The 18,844-nt window shown below is 37.7% G+C and overlaps 1 protein-coding gene across 4 annotated transcripts in view; it reads left to right on the top strand.

The window, feature by feature from the left end:
• KIF13B (kinesin family member 13B) overlaps window positions 1-18,844 on the top strand; it is a 188,661-nt gene that overhangs the window by 107,453 nt on the left and 62,364 nt on the right. For 3 of the 4 annotated variants that reach the window (XM_023636226.2, XM_023636227.2, XM_023636224.2), the window contains exons 17-24: window positions 15-225; window positions 1,113-1,275; window positions 4,264-4,410; window positions 5,611-5,760; window positions 6,053-6,181; window positions 11,626-11,796; window positions 13,696-13,853; window positions 14,792-14,924. In XM_023636226.2, coding sequence (XP_023491994.2) covers window positions 15-225; window positions 1,113-1,275; window positions 4,264-4,410; window positions 5,611-5,760; window positions 6,053-6,181; window positions 11,626-11,796; window positions 13,696-13,853; window positions 14,792-14,924 — 1,262 coding nt within the window. The remainder of the gene's footprint in view (window positions 1-14; window positions 226-1,112; window positions 1,276-4,263; window positions 4,411-5,610; window positions 5,761-6,052; window positions 6,182-11,625; window positions 11,797-13,695; window positions 13,854-14,791; window positions 14,925-18,844) is intronic. The other variant, XM_023636228.2, reaches the window with a different exon arrangement.

Raw genomic sequence — 18,844 nt, 5'->3', positions numbered from 1 at the left:
TAAAACTTGCTTAGATCCAATGCAGTCAATACTGAACAGCCTGGAACAGCAGCATGAAGAGGAGAAGCGCTCTGCCTTGGAGCGCCAGAGGCTTATGTACGAACACGAATTGGAGCAGCTTCGAAGAAGGCTGTCTCCTGAGAAGCAAAACTCTCGCTCCATGGACAGATTTTCTTTCCACTCACCCAGCGCCCAGCAGCGATTGAGACAGTGGGCCGAAGAGAGGTAGGTGGTGCACAGGGCCTCTGTCACAAGCGGAGCATGTGCTCAGTGCCTCGAGCCCTCCTTGGTAAGATACAGAAAGGAAAAATCTAGACATTACTTTAAAAAGAATTGTAGGAAAAGAAGAACATCATAGCCAGGAACCACTTGATATTGTCTTTTTTTTTCACTTTTGAAAAAATGAGAATTGTTCATTTATATTGCTTTATTTAAAGCTGCCCATGTTAGGTGCTGCCCCATTTTTTGTTTGTATGGCTTTTGGATTTGAATAAACAAGTATTTATACTTAGAAGTCATACTTTATCATTGTATTATACTTTAGGTTCTGAAGCTTGGGTAGATGCTTTTTAAAAAAGGGAAAAAAAGGTGGTTATCTGGACTGATTAGCTCAGGTAGGTAAAGCATGGTGCTAATAAGATTCAGATTGCAAGTTTGATCTCCATCCGGGCTAATTAGCGTTGCACTAAAATGCCTTATCCATGGTTACAGACTGTACTTAACTAACCTCTTGCTATGCAGAGTTTGGTCTACAGATAGACAGCATCTCTGTCACCTGGAAATTGATAGAAATGTAGCATTTCAGGCCCCACTCCAGACCTACTGAGTCAAAATCTTCAGTTTGTCAAGATCCCCAGGTGATTGTGTACACAGCCAAGTTTGCCAAGCACTGCCCTAATGGACGGCCAGCTTGTCACACAAGCGTGTGCTAGTGCTGATAATGTAGCCCAGATACAAGCACGTGCATGGGTCAGTGTCGGTAATGTATTCCCTGTGTGCCAAAGATGGTTGTAAAGCTTGGTTTGCAGTTTGGTATTAACGTGTTATGTACTATATAATATTCTGATGTGCTGCTTGATGGTTATCCCCTCTCTCTTTTTTTTTTTTTAAAGAGAAGCAACACTGAATAACAGCCTAATGAGGCTGAGGGAGCAAATTGTTAAAGCCAACCTGCTGGTGAGAGAAGCTAGTTACATTGCAGAAGAACTGGATAAAAGAACAGAGTATAAAGTAACTCTGCAGATTCCAGCCTCCAGCCTTGATGCCAACAGGAAGGTGAGATTGCCATTAAGGGAAAACCAAAGTTATCATTGGATAAACTGCTTTCTCTGTCACCAGTGTTAGTTAAACACCAGTGGGTCTGCCCTCATCCCTATCTACACCCTCCGCAGTCTAGATCCTTCCATACTTGTCCTCCTCTCTCGAGTAGAATTGACTTTTAATCCTCTGCCTTTGTTGCATATGTGTCCTTTATCCACTAGAAATATCCTCTCCATGCCCCTCAGCCCTACCAATGGATTTCGCTCAACTCCCTTTCTTCAAATCTGTTTAAATTGTTTCTGAGAAGTCTTTCCTGATGAATCTTCCCAAAGTGGTTTTCCCTTCATTCTGTACCACTCTACAACCCCCTTCCCCCAAGTCAGATGTTTATTCTACTTATACATGTTATTTTCTGTTTGCTAATAGGTTGCTCTGCACAACTGTTCATTAGTTGTTTCATGTGTATATTTAAGATCACAAGTCTCTTTTTGATATAATGTAATAAGCTTAATAAAATATAGGGGCAAAATCCCATCCATATCTTCTCTCCTTGCCATTCAGTTGCTTTATTTTCTTACTTAGGTTCTTTTCTAGCTCTTGATCATATTCATACTTAATTTTTGATGGATTAGGTAGAATTTTGTATTCAGATAAATATTTTGAGGGTGCTTGTGCTGTGTTTCTTCTGTGGCAGTGGACACAGCAGTTTTAATGTATCCTTCTTAGGTGTTCTGATTTGATAGCAAAGACCACATCTTTCCTTCTCCTATGGCATCATAGTATCAAGGTCAGTGTTTTGCACAGAATAGATACTTGGCAAATATGATGCGTAGTGTTTTTAGTAATAAAAGTGTTGTGAACATGATGCAGTGTTTACTTTATGGAGAATTGTCTTTCGATGTATATTCTGTGTGTTGTTTGAAAGATTTTACCCACTTAGAACTTTATTTTGCTCCTTGGTATTTTTACCAACTAACAAAGGTATTTTGTAGGGCAAACCATGGGTGCAATGGGACGCACAGACACATAACAGTAGAGGAAAGCCAATCTTAGGCACAGGGTTCAGGGCTCAGCTTCTTCTGGAAGACTGAGAAGACCATTCTGTAGTGTTTGAATTGAAAAAACAGAAATGTGAACATATTTTCCTCATTAAGCATGACCGTAGCCCTTTTCTGTGTATCCTGGCTTGTGCTTTGTTGGAAGGAGCAGTGCTGCCTCAGGGCAGCCAGGCCAACACCTAGAAGGGACTCACGTCACTTTGCGCATCTGTCTGCCCCAGACACCTGACATTGTGTTCATGGGGCTGTTTGTATTGCTGGTAGAGATGACGCACAGATGAGTGAGTCTTGGAGTTGAAGCAGCCGTTGTTAACAGACAGCTACTAATCCACTCTATTATTGATTTAATAGATTAGTATTTTCAGATTTCAGCCAGAGGAGCTGGACAAGGAAATATTTCCTAAGGAGATAGTTTCCTGACTCCAGCTGGATTTTGCACTCTTTTTTCCAACATACCTTTTTTTTTTTTTGTACTTGAAACTCTTATTTCGCTTAATGTCCTGTCCATGCTGTGAACGTTGTTGTTTATTCTGGTCCTTACTCCTGGTCTTGTACTCACCTCTCTCTGCTGATTTTTTTTTAAGGGCAGAAATTGCTTTTTTTCCTGTTTTTCCAACCCCTGTTGTAGTTGTTTGCAGGACAGCCAAGTCATGATGCTGCAGCGTGTTGCTCGTTGCTGTTAACCCCAGTTCTAACCTTCTCTCCCTGAACAGCCACTTCCTGCAGATCGCTAACGAAATCTTTGTGTTTATTCCCTAGCTGGCTGAGTATAAGGTAGAAGAGTCTTTACAGTATGTGAGAGAAGGGTAATTTTTGACCTTCAGAATTATAAAATCTTTGTTTCATTATGTAAATTCTTTTTATTTGGAAATGATGATAGGCAACATATTAAAACAACATTGGTGTATTTCACGATTCTCTCAAGTTCTTAGTGGGCCTGTCACAACAGTTGAGAAATTTATCCAGTAAATCTAAACTGATCAGCTAACTGATGGATGCATCTCTCTGGAGGAGATGTACAGGGGCATTTTATTTTCTACTTTATGGTTTTAGGAAGTTTAAATTTTTTTCTACATTAACATAACACATTGCTTTTATAAACTGGAAAAACTTCAGTGAATACGATTTTTTCTTGAGGTGAAATTCACATAGCAAAATTAACAGTTGTAAGGTGAACAATTCAGTGACGTTTAGTACAGTCACAATGTTGTACAACCAGCTTTTCTGTCTAGTTCTATATTGTTTTGATTTTAAATTCAAACTATGTATATTTGGAAATTGATATCATTTGTTGCCTCCCAATAAGTGTGATACTTTTCCCAGTTTACTCTTTTAAACACTTTGTGTTTTGTACCACATTAAGATACTACTTATTCAAAAAATTTTAAAAATTGAAGCGTTTTTTTTCTCTTTGAACTGGATTTTATTTCATATTGTATAGAATTTTCTTTTTAAGGCAAAACTGTTGAGATTAAACCATGAAAAGTATGACTAAAAGTTGAAACTTATGAAAGGTAAAAGATGGTTTCTTAACCGTCTATCCCAGCAAAGTTTCCCTTACCATTCAGTGCTTATGACTCTTTCTGCCCACTGACGTTCTCTGGTCATATGATGGCCTGAGTAAAGTATTTTTGACTTCCCATTAAACATGGTCTAGTCTTTTGGATTCTAAATTTAAATTTACATTCAACTGCAATCAAAATTTAAATTTTAACTACAATTGTTAAATTTAAGTATAAATTTAAATTTTGATTGCCGTTGGATATAAAGGCATTATAATTAAGCTTGTAAGATTTCTGGGAGGCTTTCCGGTTAACAGAATAAAAAATGATGGCAGTTTTACTTTCGGTTGATGACATTTGCCTGGTGGGTATAGCGTGTTTAGGGGTGGCCTCTGCGGTGGCTGTCTTTGTGTTTCACGTGGTCACTCTGACTGTCTTTACAGCGAGGCTCTCTTCTTAGTGAGCCCGCCATCCAGGTGAGAAGAAAAGGAAAAGGAAAGCAGATTTGGTCTTTGGAAAAACTGGACAACAGGTTGTTGGATATGAGAGACCTTTATCAGGAGTGGAAGGAGTGTGACGAGGATACCCCAGTAAGTTATTTGAAAAAAATTACTCACTTTGTACTTACAGAAGGAATCAAGCAGGAATGAACCTACCCATTTCAGGGAAGAATTGTTCATTTTTCCAAAATAGTAATCCTGTTTCTAGAATAATATTTATTTTAATCCTCTAAATTGTTCTGCTAATCAATAATTTTAATAACCTATTTTTCTGGCATCTTCTTTTTTCCTCTCTTTTTGTGTTCTCTGCATTTCTAGTAGAATCTTCTACATTCCATTCTGGCTTCTGTCTCCTGTACAGGACTGTGAATTTATTTAGGACCCACACCATGCCTTATTGTCTCTCTCCCCATTTCTCAGCACATTTAACCTTGGAAATAATAAACCTACAATACCTGTTTTTTGAATTGAACATCAGCGGTACCTTAATATTTATACTATAAGGAACACTTTTAAAGGTGTTTTGATCCTAAAGTGGATGCCATAGATCTATACTCTGATACTCTCTCCTCAGATTGCAGGTTTTCTCATTGAAGTCAGCTGTGTACTTGTACATATGTAAAATAGATATAAGTATTATGTATAATTTTACATATTTTCAACACTGCTGGTCCTGTTTCTACTTACAGTTGTTTACTTCCTTAGTCTCTTGTTTTGTAGAAATGTTTATTTTTTCTCATTGTCATCAGTAAAAATGACTTCTTATAGTTAGATGACATTTTTTTCTTAAGTTTTTTTTTTCATTTTCTTCTATAGTCCTCACCTCTTTCAACTTAGAAATAAAACAACATAAAAAGCAAATACAAAAAAGCAAACCACTGTCCTGTAAGGAGATCGCTCTTGTTGGCAGCAGTATGTCTAATGATTTGGTAGGAACAAGTGGAATAGATAGGAATGAAAAATGAAGAGTACTTTCATATACTCTTCTTCCCCTTTTCTAGTCAATGTATGTTGTTGTTCTATTTCTGTGGCAAGATTTCCACGTAAAGGAGAAGAAATGATAAAAGTAATGACGTGGTATTGGAATTGCTCTCTCATGGGTGTAGGATGCTGACCATCACTCTAAATGGGAATGAGGAAGAGTGAGTGTGTATGTCTGTGTGTGTGTGTATATAATACAGTGCTATACTTCAGCTAAGGTTAATGACTTTATTAGAGTGTGTCAAAAAATGGTAGATTGAATTTGTTTAAGTGATTTTCTGAAGTTTTATGTTCTGAATCGCTTTAAAGGTAATACGGTCTTACTTCAAGCGAGCTGATCCATTCTATGATGAACAGGAGAATCATAGTCTCATTGGCGTGGCTAATGTCTTCCTTGAGTCCCTCTTCTATGATGTGAAGTTACAATATGCGGTTCCCATTGTGAACCAGAAAGGAGAGGTTAGTTTTCTCTTCATATCTTGTATCCTGCAGAGAACGGTTTAAGAAATAGTAGAATGGTGATGTTGTTGTTACTATTTTTCATCAATAATGACAAGTGATGTTTGTGTGTATTTTTAATACCTGTGTTTACATACTGCTTTATGGTAATTATTCCAAGTACTTTGAGGGAAAGTAACATTAGCGCCTAAGCTTCTAAATTCTCGTATACCATTAACCTAACCACTTGACTCTGAAAGAGAGAAAGAGCAAAATCTGGAAGTAGTATCTGGTTTTCCCCGCAACATTCTAGGTGGCAGGTCGGCTGCATGTAGAGGTGATGCGAATCAGTGGTGATGTTGGGGAAAGAATTGCCGGAGGTGACGATGCCACAGAGATCTCCTGTGATAAGGAAACCCAGGAGAACAAGCTGGTATGCATGGTAAGTCCCAGTTTCATTTAGAAGTAGTAGAAGTGTGGCTGATTTTGAGGACTGTGAGTGTTTAGATGATAAATGTTGTGTTCTTTTTCAAATTTTGAAAATATCTGTCTCTAAATAAGTTTTCATTATTTGGTATTCTAGAGAGCATATTTCATCATATATCCTGACGTAGGCAGGTACTTTCAGTGCCTTCCTCTATGAAGTCTTGGATAAGTTGCCTTTTTCTCCGGTCTGTTCAGCTCCAAAACTGTATGAATTAATTTTATCTCAACTTCTCTACAGAGAAGCCCATTTTTTTAACACAAATTTCTTCCTTCTCTTGGGCCTCTTGATTCCTGCTGCTGCTAGACATTTATTCCAGCATGGTCCTATTCCTAAGCTCCTGCCGTGGGTTACTCTTTATACTGTTTTTCCACACATTCTTTGTTCCTCTTCACCCATGTGCCTTTGCTTATGCTATTCCTTCATGCCCTAATCCCAAACGCTTTTCTTTCTGCTCTTCGCCCGCATGCCATTCATGAACTGTGTTGAGTGTTATCTGTCAGACATTGTGCCAGGTGCTGGGAATATAAAGATGAATAAGACAGGATTCCTCTCTCCTATGTAGAGTGTGTCTGTATAGGGGACACACAAGTGAACAGAAGACTCCAATATTGTGTGACCCAAATGATCTGAGAGAGGTAGACAAGAGATGTTCTGGAACACAGAGGAGAGGTAATTAATGAATTCGGATAGTAAGGTCTGAGTAAAATGTCTGGAAAAATGAGACTCAGAGTTTATTTGAAGGAGAGTGTGTTATGTAAAACTCTTTATCCGTGGGTGCTGTGGTATTTTCACAGGTAATTGCTAGGTCGAGGTTAGGTAGGTTATTACATTCTTGGATTCCTACCCCATCAGTGTTGGTGGTTCCACCTCTGTCACTTATTATGATAGTGAAAAAATCCTCTCATACATTTCCAGACATACTGTAGTGGGCCAGTATGCCATTGCTTGAGAATCACTGTAGGAATCAATTAAAAGGTTTTTGAGGAAGAGAAGTCAGAAAGGGGCATAGGAACAGTGTATGAAGGAGAAGGAGGCCATCAAAAGGTGAAGTGAAGGAAGCCTAAACTTAACTCTCCTTTCATAATCCATTCTAGGTCCAGTCCTGTGTCTCAGTAAGGATTTCTAGAGTTGAAGTTGATGTTGAAAGGAGTAAGTTAGGCATTAGCTGCAACGTATGGGGAAGCTAAAGCTGGTAAAGAGTTGGGCCACTCTCTGTAGGTCTTTGCACATATTAAGAAGGCCTTGGTTGTTTAAGTCAGTTACTTCAGTATGTGGGGGGGCAAATTCTCAATTTACTGAAAGATTAATATTTATTGTATCTTACTTGATTTCGGAACATTTCCTTTTTGAGGTTATGTGATTTTCAAAGATGGAGACATAAGCTTGATGACTCCATAATGGCCCATGTTAAAGCTTATAGACTAGTAAATGCAACTGCATGAAAGATCAACTGTGTGAAAGTTCACCATTTAGTAAAGTAAGGTACAAAGATACCGTCTCAAGTGGGAAATTTATCTTTATTACTGAAAAAAAGTAGTATATCCTGGGTAATGTGAGCTTTTTTTAAAAAAAAATTTGTCTAAAATGTCTTAAGATTTTTTAAATGAATGTATCAAACATATATAAATGTAGTGCGAAAAGTGTTCTTGATCTCCATTCACCCTCCTTTGACAATCATCAATTCATCTTGTTTCATTCGTACACTCAAGCCGTTTCTATGCTCTCCCCTCCCCTTGGACATCATATTTCATCTATAAATAGGTTAGTATGTATCTCCAAAAGAAGAGTACCAAAAAAACCCGAACATAACTATAATATCATAATCAAAAAGCAATACTTTTTTTTTTTTTTTGCTGGGGAAGATTCACCCTAAGCTAACATCCATGCCAGTCTTCCTCTGTTTTTTAGTATGTGGGCCACCAGAACAGCATAGCTGCTAACAGAGAGGTGTAGGTCTGCTCCTGGGAACCGAACCTAGGCCACCAAAGTGGAGCATGCTGCACTTAACTACTAGGCCACCAGGGCTGGCCTGTAATACCTTCTTAATGTCATGAAATATCCAGTCAATTTCCTTGATTGTCTTGGGTTCTGACACTTGTGCTTGTGCTCACGTGTGCGCACACTCACTCTCTCACTCTCCCTCATACATGCATGCTCTCTTGCATGCACACACTCTGTCTTTCATTCTCTCTTACCATACAATTAGTTTATTGTAGAATCTGGGTTGTTGTATTTTCTCAGTCTGGATTTTTCTGATTGGTGTTATTTAACATGTTAAGATATATTTGCTCTAAACTGGTGGTTAGATATAAAGATGGTACATGGGGGAGGAGGAGTAGCAGGGATGCTTTATAGCTGGTGATGTGTTCTTCCGTCAGAAGGCACACTGTGTCTGCTTCTCTTTTGGGGATGTTAGCAATCATTGATTATTACCTAGATATTTCATTTAGGAGTTAGAAAAGAGTGATACTATAATTCTGTCTTCCCTTCATTTATTAGCTAGAATTCTTCTATACAGAGAATCTTCCATTATCAACTGTTTTGTTATTCAGAGACAAAGTTTGTATAGGAAAGGCAAGGTAAATGCTCCATTCTCTCCCTTTATTTCTAATTTTCAAAATAATGAATTGATTTTCCTACTAATATCCAAAAGTGACCAGTGAGATTTTGTTTAGTCTTGATATCATTGTGATCTCTTGGATTTAAATGTTTGATATGTTTCGATCCATTGTATTTGTTACTTATGTTGAAGTTCAAATGCTCCCATCTTCAGCTGGCTCTTGAGTTGTTCTGACACAGCCCTAGTGCTCCTAGATTGTGGTGGCTTTCTTGCTTTCTGGTGTGATGAACATCCTGGTCTCGTCCTCTACATTTCCTGTCCCAGACCTGGGATCAGTCATGTCTCCAAGGAACCGATTCCTTTCAGTGGAAAGTGGTTTTTACATACCGTATTCTGAGTGTGCAATAGCCCTTTGTGTAAAAGGAGGGAGACAAACTATATGATGATAAACAAAACATTGGTGGAAAAAACAAATGAAACCAGCGTGGAAACACTTAAGATATTGTGGATGATTGGTGTTGCTGGCCCATTAAAGTCTGGATTTATTTTTCTGTGATAAAATAATTACATGCATATTAACATATTAGTATTTTCAATTACTTTAAATAAAGTTAGTGTATTTTAAAACCCCAAACAACATTAATGTCTTCTGATATTCCTGGGCTCTAGTATATTGAGTAGTGGCAAGTTGAAGTCTGTGATATTCTGACACCTTGTGGTGATTTTGGTTTCTGTATATAAAAGCTCAAAAAAAAACAAAAACAAAAAACCCCCTTTGTTCTAGATAGCAAGATATTCCTCGTTCCTGATGTTCTTCATTCCTGGCAGTCTCATTCCTGAGACGCTGCCTGTAGGGAAGAGTCCAGCTTATGAAATCTTGCTTCCTTGTTGATTTTAACCTTAAAACTGAGATTAATTTCTAAGGAAAAAATTGGCTTTCAGATGGAATTCAGTTACAAAGAAGTATGTATTGAACATCTGTCCACTCAGTGCCTGGTAGTGTTTTCATTCATTTCACTGGTGTGGTTGGTCTTCACACCAGTATCGTTAGGTAGCTGTCCTGTTTTACACGGGAGAAAACTAAGAATTAAAGTAATTCATTCAAAAACAGAAGCTAATAAGTGGCAGAGATTTTTATTTAGATCTGTGTACTCCACAATCTTGTAATCTTCCCAAATACGATATTGCCTCACCTCAGAGATTATGATAAGCATTGTTAAACACTTAATGAAAAAGTGATGGTTTCTAAAACATAATGAAAAATTAATTGCTGAATATTGATCGCTCTATTTGGCTTGGACAAATAAAATGTAAGTCAATCTGTCTTTCATAGCCTCTCAGGGAATTCCTATCTAGATGTTTCAAATTTTTGTTGGATCATAAGAGAAAATGAATAATAGGGCCAGCCCCAGTGGCCTAGTGGTTAAGTTTGGCGTGCTCCACTGCGGCAGCCCAGGTTCCGTTCCTGGGCACGAACCTACACCACTTGCCTGTCAGTGGCCGTGCTGTGGCAGTGGTTCACATACGAAAAGAGAAGATTGCCAGCGGATGTTAGCTCAGGGTGAATCTTCCTCAGCAAAAAGAATAATAATAATAATAATGAGTTCCCATCTGTGCATGGTATAGAAGAAAGTAAAGTCATCTGCTTTGCGTGATTTTCTGTGTCCTTATTAATGCTTCCTGAAACATTGAGGCTATTGTATTTGTGGTTGCTGAGCTACATCAACTCCTGCTGCATCTTCAGATCTACTTTCGTTAAATTTATTTACTGGAAGTAGAGTACATCATACAATATGCAGGAAGTGACCAGGTGAAGAATATAATAAATGATCAGCGCTTGGTCATGTGAAATTCAGCCTCGTCAATTATAAAATCAGAATTTAGTTTAGCTTAATTAATTTTAGGATTAAATTTCCTTCATAGCTGGAGGAGTTTTAGAATATTATAACTTATCACAAAAACGCCAGCTTAAAAATCAACCTGATGCTCCCTGCCAAAAGAAATATTTAGAATATTTGGCTGCTTTGATATCTAGTATAGACATTTCTTCTGGGGCATTTGGTCTGATTAGACACGTATTTCTAATCACGCGTTGTTATCACAAAACCCTATACTCCTACAATCCAGGGCACATTTCCTCTGCTTCGCCTCTCTTCCCTAAATCTGCATGGAGAAGGCATTCAGTAAATGTTGGGGCAGAGAATGGGCAATATTCACCATCTTTAATCTCCTCCATTCATCCGTCCAGATCTTCAAAGTATATACATTCCTGATGATTTTAAAGTTTTCCAGAAAAAATGCTCTAGTAGCATGTAACATTCTACTTGAGAGCTTTGTTCCTTTTTATACTTTAAAATATCAATGTTTTTGTCCTTCCCTGCATATTTATTGCTTATTGGCACATACACTGATTTTGTTCTTCGTTCATCATTCCTAACAATCTTGTGTTCTTATAGCATGTCCGTAGTTAGCCAAGTTCGTATCATTGAGTGGTGTTGATGTTTGAGAACTTTTTTCTTCTGAGTTTATTATTATTATTATAGTATGATGGTAATGATGATGATATCATAAGAAGCTAATGTTCTTCATCAGCTTGTAAATGCTTTAAAATATTCACCTTTACAGTCAAGGTTGTGCTACCCTGAATGAACCTCTCGCTAAATATAACAGTTGTTGTCAGTGTCTTACACATTCAGAAATACAGCCCAGAATGAATAGGATTTGGTCAACATAAACCAACAGTAAGTGACAGAGTCAGGACTGGAGCCCATATATCTGACTCAGAGTACTTCTTGGAACTTTCTGAGTTAAAATCAGACAGAGCCTTCTTTTCCTTCAGGTTAAAATACTCCAAGCCACTGGGTTGCCACAGCATCTGTCCCACTTTGTATTCTGCAAATACAACTTCTGGGATCAGCAGGAGCCAGTCATTGTTGCACCCGAAGTGGATACCTCATCCTCTGCTGTCAGCAAGGAACCTCATTGCATGGTGGTCTTTGATCATTGCAATGTAAGTTTGTCTTCCAGACCTGGTCAGTTTTTAATTACTCAGGTAAAAACAAAACAAAAAAATGAACATTATTTTGTTGAATAAGTTGATATCCATATATATGTCTTGGATCAGAGTTTCTTACAGTGGGGTTGGAGTCAAAAGTAGTGTTGTCAACACTTTATACACCTTAAACTTACACAGTATGTCAATTATATCCCAGTATAGCTGAGGAAAAAAAGAAAAACTAGTGTCAATGCCTTTAACTCCTCTACAATCAAAAGTTGACTTTTGCATGACAGTGTGTATGGATATATGTGTACTCCATAAGGACTCTATGTTTTGGGTTAGATTACTGGAGAAATTGTCATCTGAAAAGGTTAAGAAAATAGTGTTTTAGAGAAAGTGAAGACAGAAAAGAGACAAGACCTGACTTTGTTGAGTGCCTAGTGCTCTGCTAAACCTTTCTGTTGTTCTTCCATTTGCTCTTTACCACAATTGGATTTGATGATAGTGCTTTTTTGCAGCTGAAAAAAAACAGTTCAAAGAGGTCAGTTCGCCTATGGCTAGTAACTAGCAAGACCAAGAATGTCAGATTCTGGATTCTTTTTTTCTACTATACCACGCTTGATTCGTCTCATTTTTTTCAAGAGAGAGGTCTCTTTCTAATCTGTTTAAAACAAATATCTTTAGTGTGTTAAAATATTGAGAGAGAGGGAGAGAAAGAGAGCAGAGATTCTATGATTTGTTAAAAGAAACTGTTTTAGAGCTTAATCCAAATTATTGCAAAATGCTGTCTTAGCTCTATCTTGTATTGATGGACAGGTTGGGAGAATTTTTTAAAATTAGGTGATTCTTTTGCACTGATGATCATTACTCATTTCTGTTTTCTTCTATTAGTGGAGATAGATAGCTTCCTAAAAACTGGGAAAAATTGTTTTCCCAACACACTGCTACCTTATTGCATATAATAACTTTTATGTCAGGGCATCGTAGAACATTGTTGTAATTCTTTTTCTTTCTTTCTTTCTTTCTTTTTTTTTTTTTTTAACTTTTGTCCCTTCCTTCTTTCAGCAAGCAAGGAAGCATGTGGTGTGTTTTTTTTCTTTTTTGCTGGAAAAGATTCGCCCTTGGCTAACATCTGTTGTCAATCTTCCTCTTTTTTTTGTCCTCCCCAAAGCCCCAGTACATGGTTGTATATTCTCGTTGTAAGTCCTTCTGCTCTTCTCTGTGAGTTGCCGCCACAGTGTGGCTACTGACAGACAAGTGGCATGGTTCCACGACCGGGAGCTGAACCCAGGCCACTGAAGCACTGAGAGTGCTGAACTTTAACCACTAGGCCATCAGGGCTTGATCCATTGTTGTAATTCTTAATGTAACTATTTATACTTTTTTTTTTTGAGGGCGATTAACCCTGAGCTAACATCTGCCAATCCTACTCTTTTTGCTGAGGAAGACTGGCCCTGAGCTAACATCCATGTCCATCTTCCTCTACTTTATACGTGGGACGCCTACCACAGCATGGCTTGCCAAGTGGCACCATGTCCGTGCCCGGGATCCAAACCAGCGAACCCTGGGTCACCGAACCGGAATGTGCAAACTTAACCGCTGCGCCACCGGGCTGGTCCCACTATTCATACTTTTAAAAATAGCTAACACAATAGAATACCATGTTGGTCTTTCACAATACGTTTTCAAGGTGAAAAGTTTTTTAAAAATCAGAGTTATAGTTATTTTTAAAATCGAGAACCTTAGACCATCTGAGCATTCATTGTGGGTGTTAGATGACAGGCTTGTTCTATAACTAAAACATTCTTTTCAATTTCTCCTCCCCATGATGAGGTAAATATGTGATGTCAGCTATAAATAATCCTAAAGTTGCTAGAAAATGTTTCCTCTTCTGTAATTATTTTCTTTCAGGAGTTTTCTGTTAATATCACTGAAGACTTTATCGAGCATCTTTCAGAAGGGGCATTGGCAATTGAAGTATATGGACACAAGATGAATGATCCTCGGAAAAACCCAGCCCTGTGGGATCTGGGGATTATCCAAGCAAAAACACGTAGTCTTCGGGACAGGTGAATCTTAGATATTCATTTGATACCATTTATAATTTTTAAAAATTGCTAGAAATTGATCCTGCTGTTTGTAGAGGTGACCCCTTCCTGAACCTTCCTGTTCCAGGGGTACATGGTGGTGTTTCCAGGATGTTAATAGCACAGCTGAAGCTCCTTAGGGGAGCGAACCTTGAAGAGTGAAGGAAGAAAGGCAAATATATAGGAAGTTAAGTGTAAAGAATAACATGAGTTTTTGGAGAATAAATTGCCTATCATTATGAATTACTTCTAATTAATCAGATGGAGAGAGAATGGATCAAGATACACTCTAGAATTCGGGTTTACTGATTTTGTCTTTAGCTCGGAGAGCTTGTCAAGTGGCCTCAGTGATGAAGGAGGCAGGCTTATTTGTTGACCAGGATTTTAAAAAGAAGAGAGAAAAGGAAATGACTGAGAGAGCATATATTTTTATCTTTCATCTAGTTATAGATGAGAACCAGATTTTCCTTTTTTGCATTTAGAACATTTTAGCAAATACTAAATTAGGCGTTGAGATATTTTTCTTGGTTTTCTTACTGACCTGAGCAAAGATACTTGTCAAGCCACTAAAGCATTCAGCACTCCCTTTATCTATGAAAAAGAGAATCACTGTACTTGCTTCTGTATGTTTGATTATAATGTTTAAATTTTTGAATAACCACTTTGAAATAGATTTTTAATTATCATACCTTTTTGAACTAAATAAAGGAGCTATTTCTAGTTCTGGTATTAAGTTTAATTTTGCTTTTAACTATATTTGCTAGTATGTGCTTATATATTACTCATTGAACTACAGATCATTCTACCGAGTTACTGTGTTTGGAGGTCATTATCATTGTTAATTCTCATGTGCAGTATCCTACGCCCCCTGTATTGAAATAGAAATGTGTGATTTTCCAAGAATTTCAACTGTTTCCTAGATGGAGTGAAGTCACCAGGAAAGTGGAATTCTGGGTTCAAATCTTGGAGCAGAACGAGAATGGTGAATACTGCCCTGTTGAAGTAATTTCTGCTAAGGATGTGCCAACAGGAGGAATCTTCCAACTCCGGCAGGTAACAAAATTGTGAATGTTATCGTTCTTAATGTTAACATTTAATTCTTTGGCACTGTAAAGCTTAATGTTGGATTCCGTTTAGCAGAAATGTCAGTGATAATGAAATCTAGACTGGTCAAGTCCATTTCTTGTATTAAAATTGTCCTTACTTCACGTGTATTTTCCTTCATTTTCAAAGTATTGCTATTTATAATATTTTAAAACGAGCTTCTGTTAGGTTTAAGTAAGAAAAAGGTTAGTTTTAAAGAATTCAGAATTGAACTGTAGGAAATAAAACAAACATATCAAGCAGCATTAGAATATTTATATACACCTGAAATTTATGTAATGTTATAAACCAATGTCACCTCAATAAAAAAAATTTTTTTAAAGAATATTTATAGGGGCAGGCCACGTGGCTGAGTGGTTAAGTTCTCGTGCTCTGCTTCAGCGGCCCAGGGTTTCACTGGTTCAGATCCTCAGTGCAGACCTGGCACTGCTCATGAGGCGGCGTCCCACATGCCACAACTAGCAGGACCCACAACTAAAATATACAACTCTCTGCTGGGGGCATTTGGGGAGAAAAAGGAGGGGAAGAAAAAGAAGATTGACACCAGTTGTTAGCTCAGGTGCCAATCTTTAAAAAAAAAAAACCAAAAAACCAGAATTTTTATAAAAACAAGCAGAAGCTATGTCACACGGCAGACAGAACAAACACTTCAGAGTCTAACATGCTAGGGGTTCATTTCTGGCTCTCCCACGGCCTACCCGTCCATCCGTGAACAAGCTCAGTAGCGTCTCAGAGCCTTTTCTCAGGTGTGAAGTGGAGGTGATGATAACACAGCTTCGCAGGATTAGCGTGAGTGTTAGAGAGATTATAAGTATGTGAAGCACAGTGCTTGGTGCTGGGAGGTGAGATGTGTTTTTTCCTGCTGACACCAACTAATTCTTTAATTCTCTGCAGACACACCAGCTAGGTGTCCTACAATTCAATTCAGTTTGGACCCTAACCACCCAGAGTGAGCTCCAGACTCCACAGGTTTACAGGCTCAGACTTAGGCACAAGACTTCCCTTGCTTCAGACGCCAGTTGCAAGTATCGAGTTCCCAGGTTACCCATACTTCTGTCCGACTTGGCTCCAAAGTTAGGGGTTCCCGCAATTCTCCTCCTCAGGTTTGATAATTTCCTAGAATGACGCTCAAAACTCAGGAAGGCCCCTCATTTACTGTTACCAGTTTATTATAAAGAATACAACTCAAGAATAGCCAAATGGAAGACATGCGTAGGGCAAGGTATGGGACAAGGGGTGAGGAGCTTCCGTGTCCTCTCTGGCGGGGTGTGTCACCCTCCCAGCACCTCGATTTGTTCACCAACCAGGAGCCTCCCCAAACCCCATCATTTGTAGGTTTTTATGGATGTTCCCTTATGTAGTCATGATTGATGAAAGCATTGGCCATGGGTGATTCACTTAATCTCCAGCCCCTCTCTCCTCTCTCCCTAAGGTTTTGGGGTGGGGCTGAAAGTTCCAAACTTCTAATCAAGCCTGGGTCTTTTCTGATGATCAACCCCCAACCTGAAGCTATCTAAGGGCCTGCCGAGAGTCAACAGATTAAAAGTCGTGTCATTAAAAGATGCGCCTGTCACTGTTAATCACTCACTTACCTCATTGTTTCAAGAGTTTCAGGAGCTCTGTGCCAGGAACTGAGGACAAAGACCAACTATCTTTCTATGATACCACAGGAGGTGTTTAGTAAATGTAGGTAGGTAGGTGTGAATACCTCCCAGAAGTCAATATAGCAACTATGTGGGAATTGTCACTCAACCCTAGGCTGATTGTGATCTGTAAAGTGGCTGCACTGCCAACTAAAGATGAGAGAGAATATCTTAATAGAATTTACATATAAGATTTGGAAATACTCTTTTTTTGTAATACCTTACATTAATTCAACGTTTGGTAGACTATTATATACTATAGTAGTTTCCATACTTTAGAACAGTAATAAAATATTAGACTAGCTCTAGAAGATGAATGTTGAAATCATTCAAAGCAAAATATTGAAAACAGTTTTAAAAAAATTTTGCTTAAGTATTTAAGTTTCTGAATGTTTTAGGAAGAGGAAGGTGATAAGCCCTTGTTCTCTGACCCCCGCAAATGAATTTTAGCAAATTCATTCTTGTATGGACAAAGATCTGAAAGCAAAAGGAAATTAGTTTAAATTATAGCATGAGATATATACATAAGATAGGACTCTTAAGGGTGTGAAGAACATCTTTTTCTGAACATCTGTTAAAACTATTTATATCTTCTTTGGTTGCCTTAGTAATTCATCTCTTGAAAGGCAAAGCCAGATAATTTTCTGTGCTTTAGTGTAAATTGAATATTTAAATATTTGTCATACTTTTGACAGTACTCTTGACCTGGATGCTGAAAGAATCATGTAAAGGCTGGAAAGGTTTTTTCATATATGAATGGCAAGAGTAAAGATACAGAGGTTGGGATTAGGTAACTTTGGGTAGAAAGTAAAATGTAGGAAGAGCTGGAAAACAGGTATAGAAGAGATTATAGAAGTATGTGGCAGCTGGTTCCTAGAGGGCCTCCGATGCTAGGCTCATTTGAATTTAATAGATTCCAAAATTGGGACCTGTTGTTCTTGAACAGGAAAGTGGCAGAGGAAGGCCGATTAGGTTAACCATATGAAATTGCTGGCTTTGTAGTTAAACAATAGTCAAGTATCAGCAGTTACAAGAAGTTGAATCTTACAGTTAAAGTATCCTTGTTCAAAGCTTTTCTATGAAACATTAAGCCGTTGCTGGGTCTTTTCCCTCCTTTTCTTCCCTTTCCTTCTCTGGAATCCTCCCCCAGAGCATATGTACGTAACCCTTCACATTTGGGCATGCATTCAGAATAGGTCATTTTCCGTCTTAGGCAAAGTAAACAAACAATGTAGCTAACTGGAATGACTAAACTATTTTAGACAATTAAAATGTTTTCTGAGGTACTCGTTCTATGAAATAAATGATAGATAGTCCTTGGAAAATATTAAATCAAAAGACATCTGTAACCCATCTCTTCAAATCCAGCTTGATAGGATCAATCATTGCCTAAGTTGATTTTCCTGGTAATATAGGGCTCTTGGGAGTTAAAATCTGATGGAAGAGAGGAAGTGTAACTGACTTGAAATTGTATATTCAAATTTTACTTTTCAAATTCTATTTTACATTCCTAAAATTAATAAACCAACTTTGAAGTCAGTAAGTTGGAAATACTGTGAATTTTCTTTGAAAATGTTATTTCATTGTAAATATTCAAAGTCACATAGTATTTATTCTGAGAATCTGCTTAAGAGGGAACAGCTTCTCTCTGATCAATTCATTTTACAGTTTGGTTTAAAATTATTTTATTTTGGAACTGGAGCAGTGAATTCAGCATAGTAGTAATTATTTTTATTTCTAACTCTAATTGCTTGTTTTTAAAAGTAGATCATACTATATATTCTGGGTTCAGAATATATCATGTATGTTGTTCTACAGTAATATTTTAATGACTAATATTGCAGTGTAAGCAGTTATCAATATTATACATTTAATTTGCATGTAATTTTTTGTGTTATTCTTAACATTGCTTTGAGACATTTTGTGTGTATGTATTATTATTTGTCTAGAAAGATTCCTAGAAAGTTGGATTGCTGGGTCAAAGGATACTTACATCTTTAAGGCAAATTGCACTGCAGAGAGGTCGTACCAATTTATATTCCCACCAACAGTGTATGTAATTGGCTGTTTCATAAACTTTGGGCAATATTGGGAATTGCCTTTTTAGAAGATAATTCCTAGTTTAGTAAGTGAAAACAGGTGTATCATGCTTATTTTAATTTGTATTTATTTGGTTATTAGTAAGTTGAGCATTTTTTATTATCCAGCTTTTTGTGTTACCTTTGT

This window comes from Equus caballus, chromosome 2, assembly GCF_041296265.1.
Source record: "Equus caballus isolate H_3958 breed thoroughbred chromosome 2, TB-T2T, whole genome shotgun sequence".
Classification (NCBI taxonomy): domain Eukaryota; kingdom Metazoa; phylum Chordata; class Mammalia; order Perissodactyla; family Equidae; genus Equus; species Equus caballus.
This window is presented reverse-complemented; position numbering and strand designations above follow the sequence as displayed.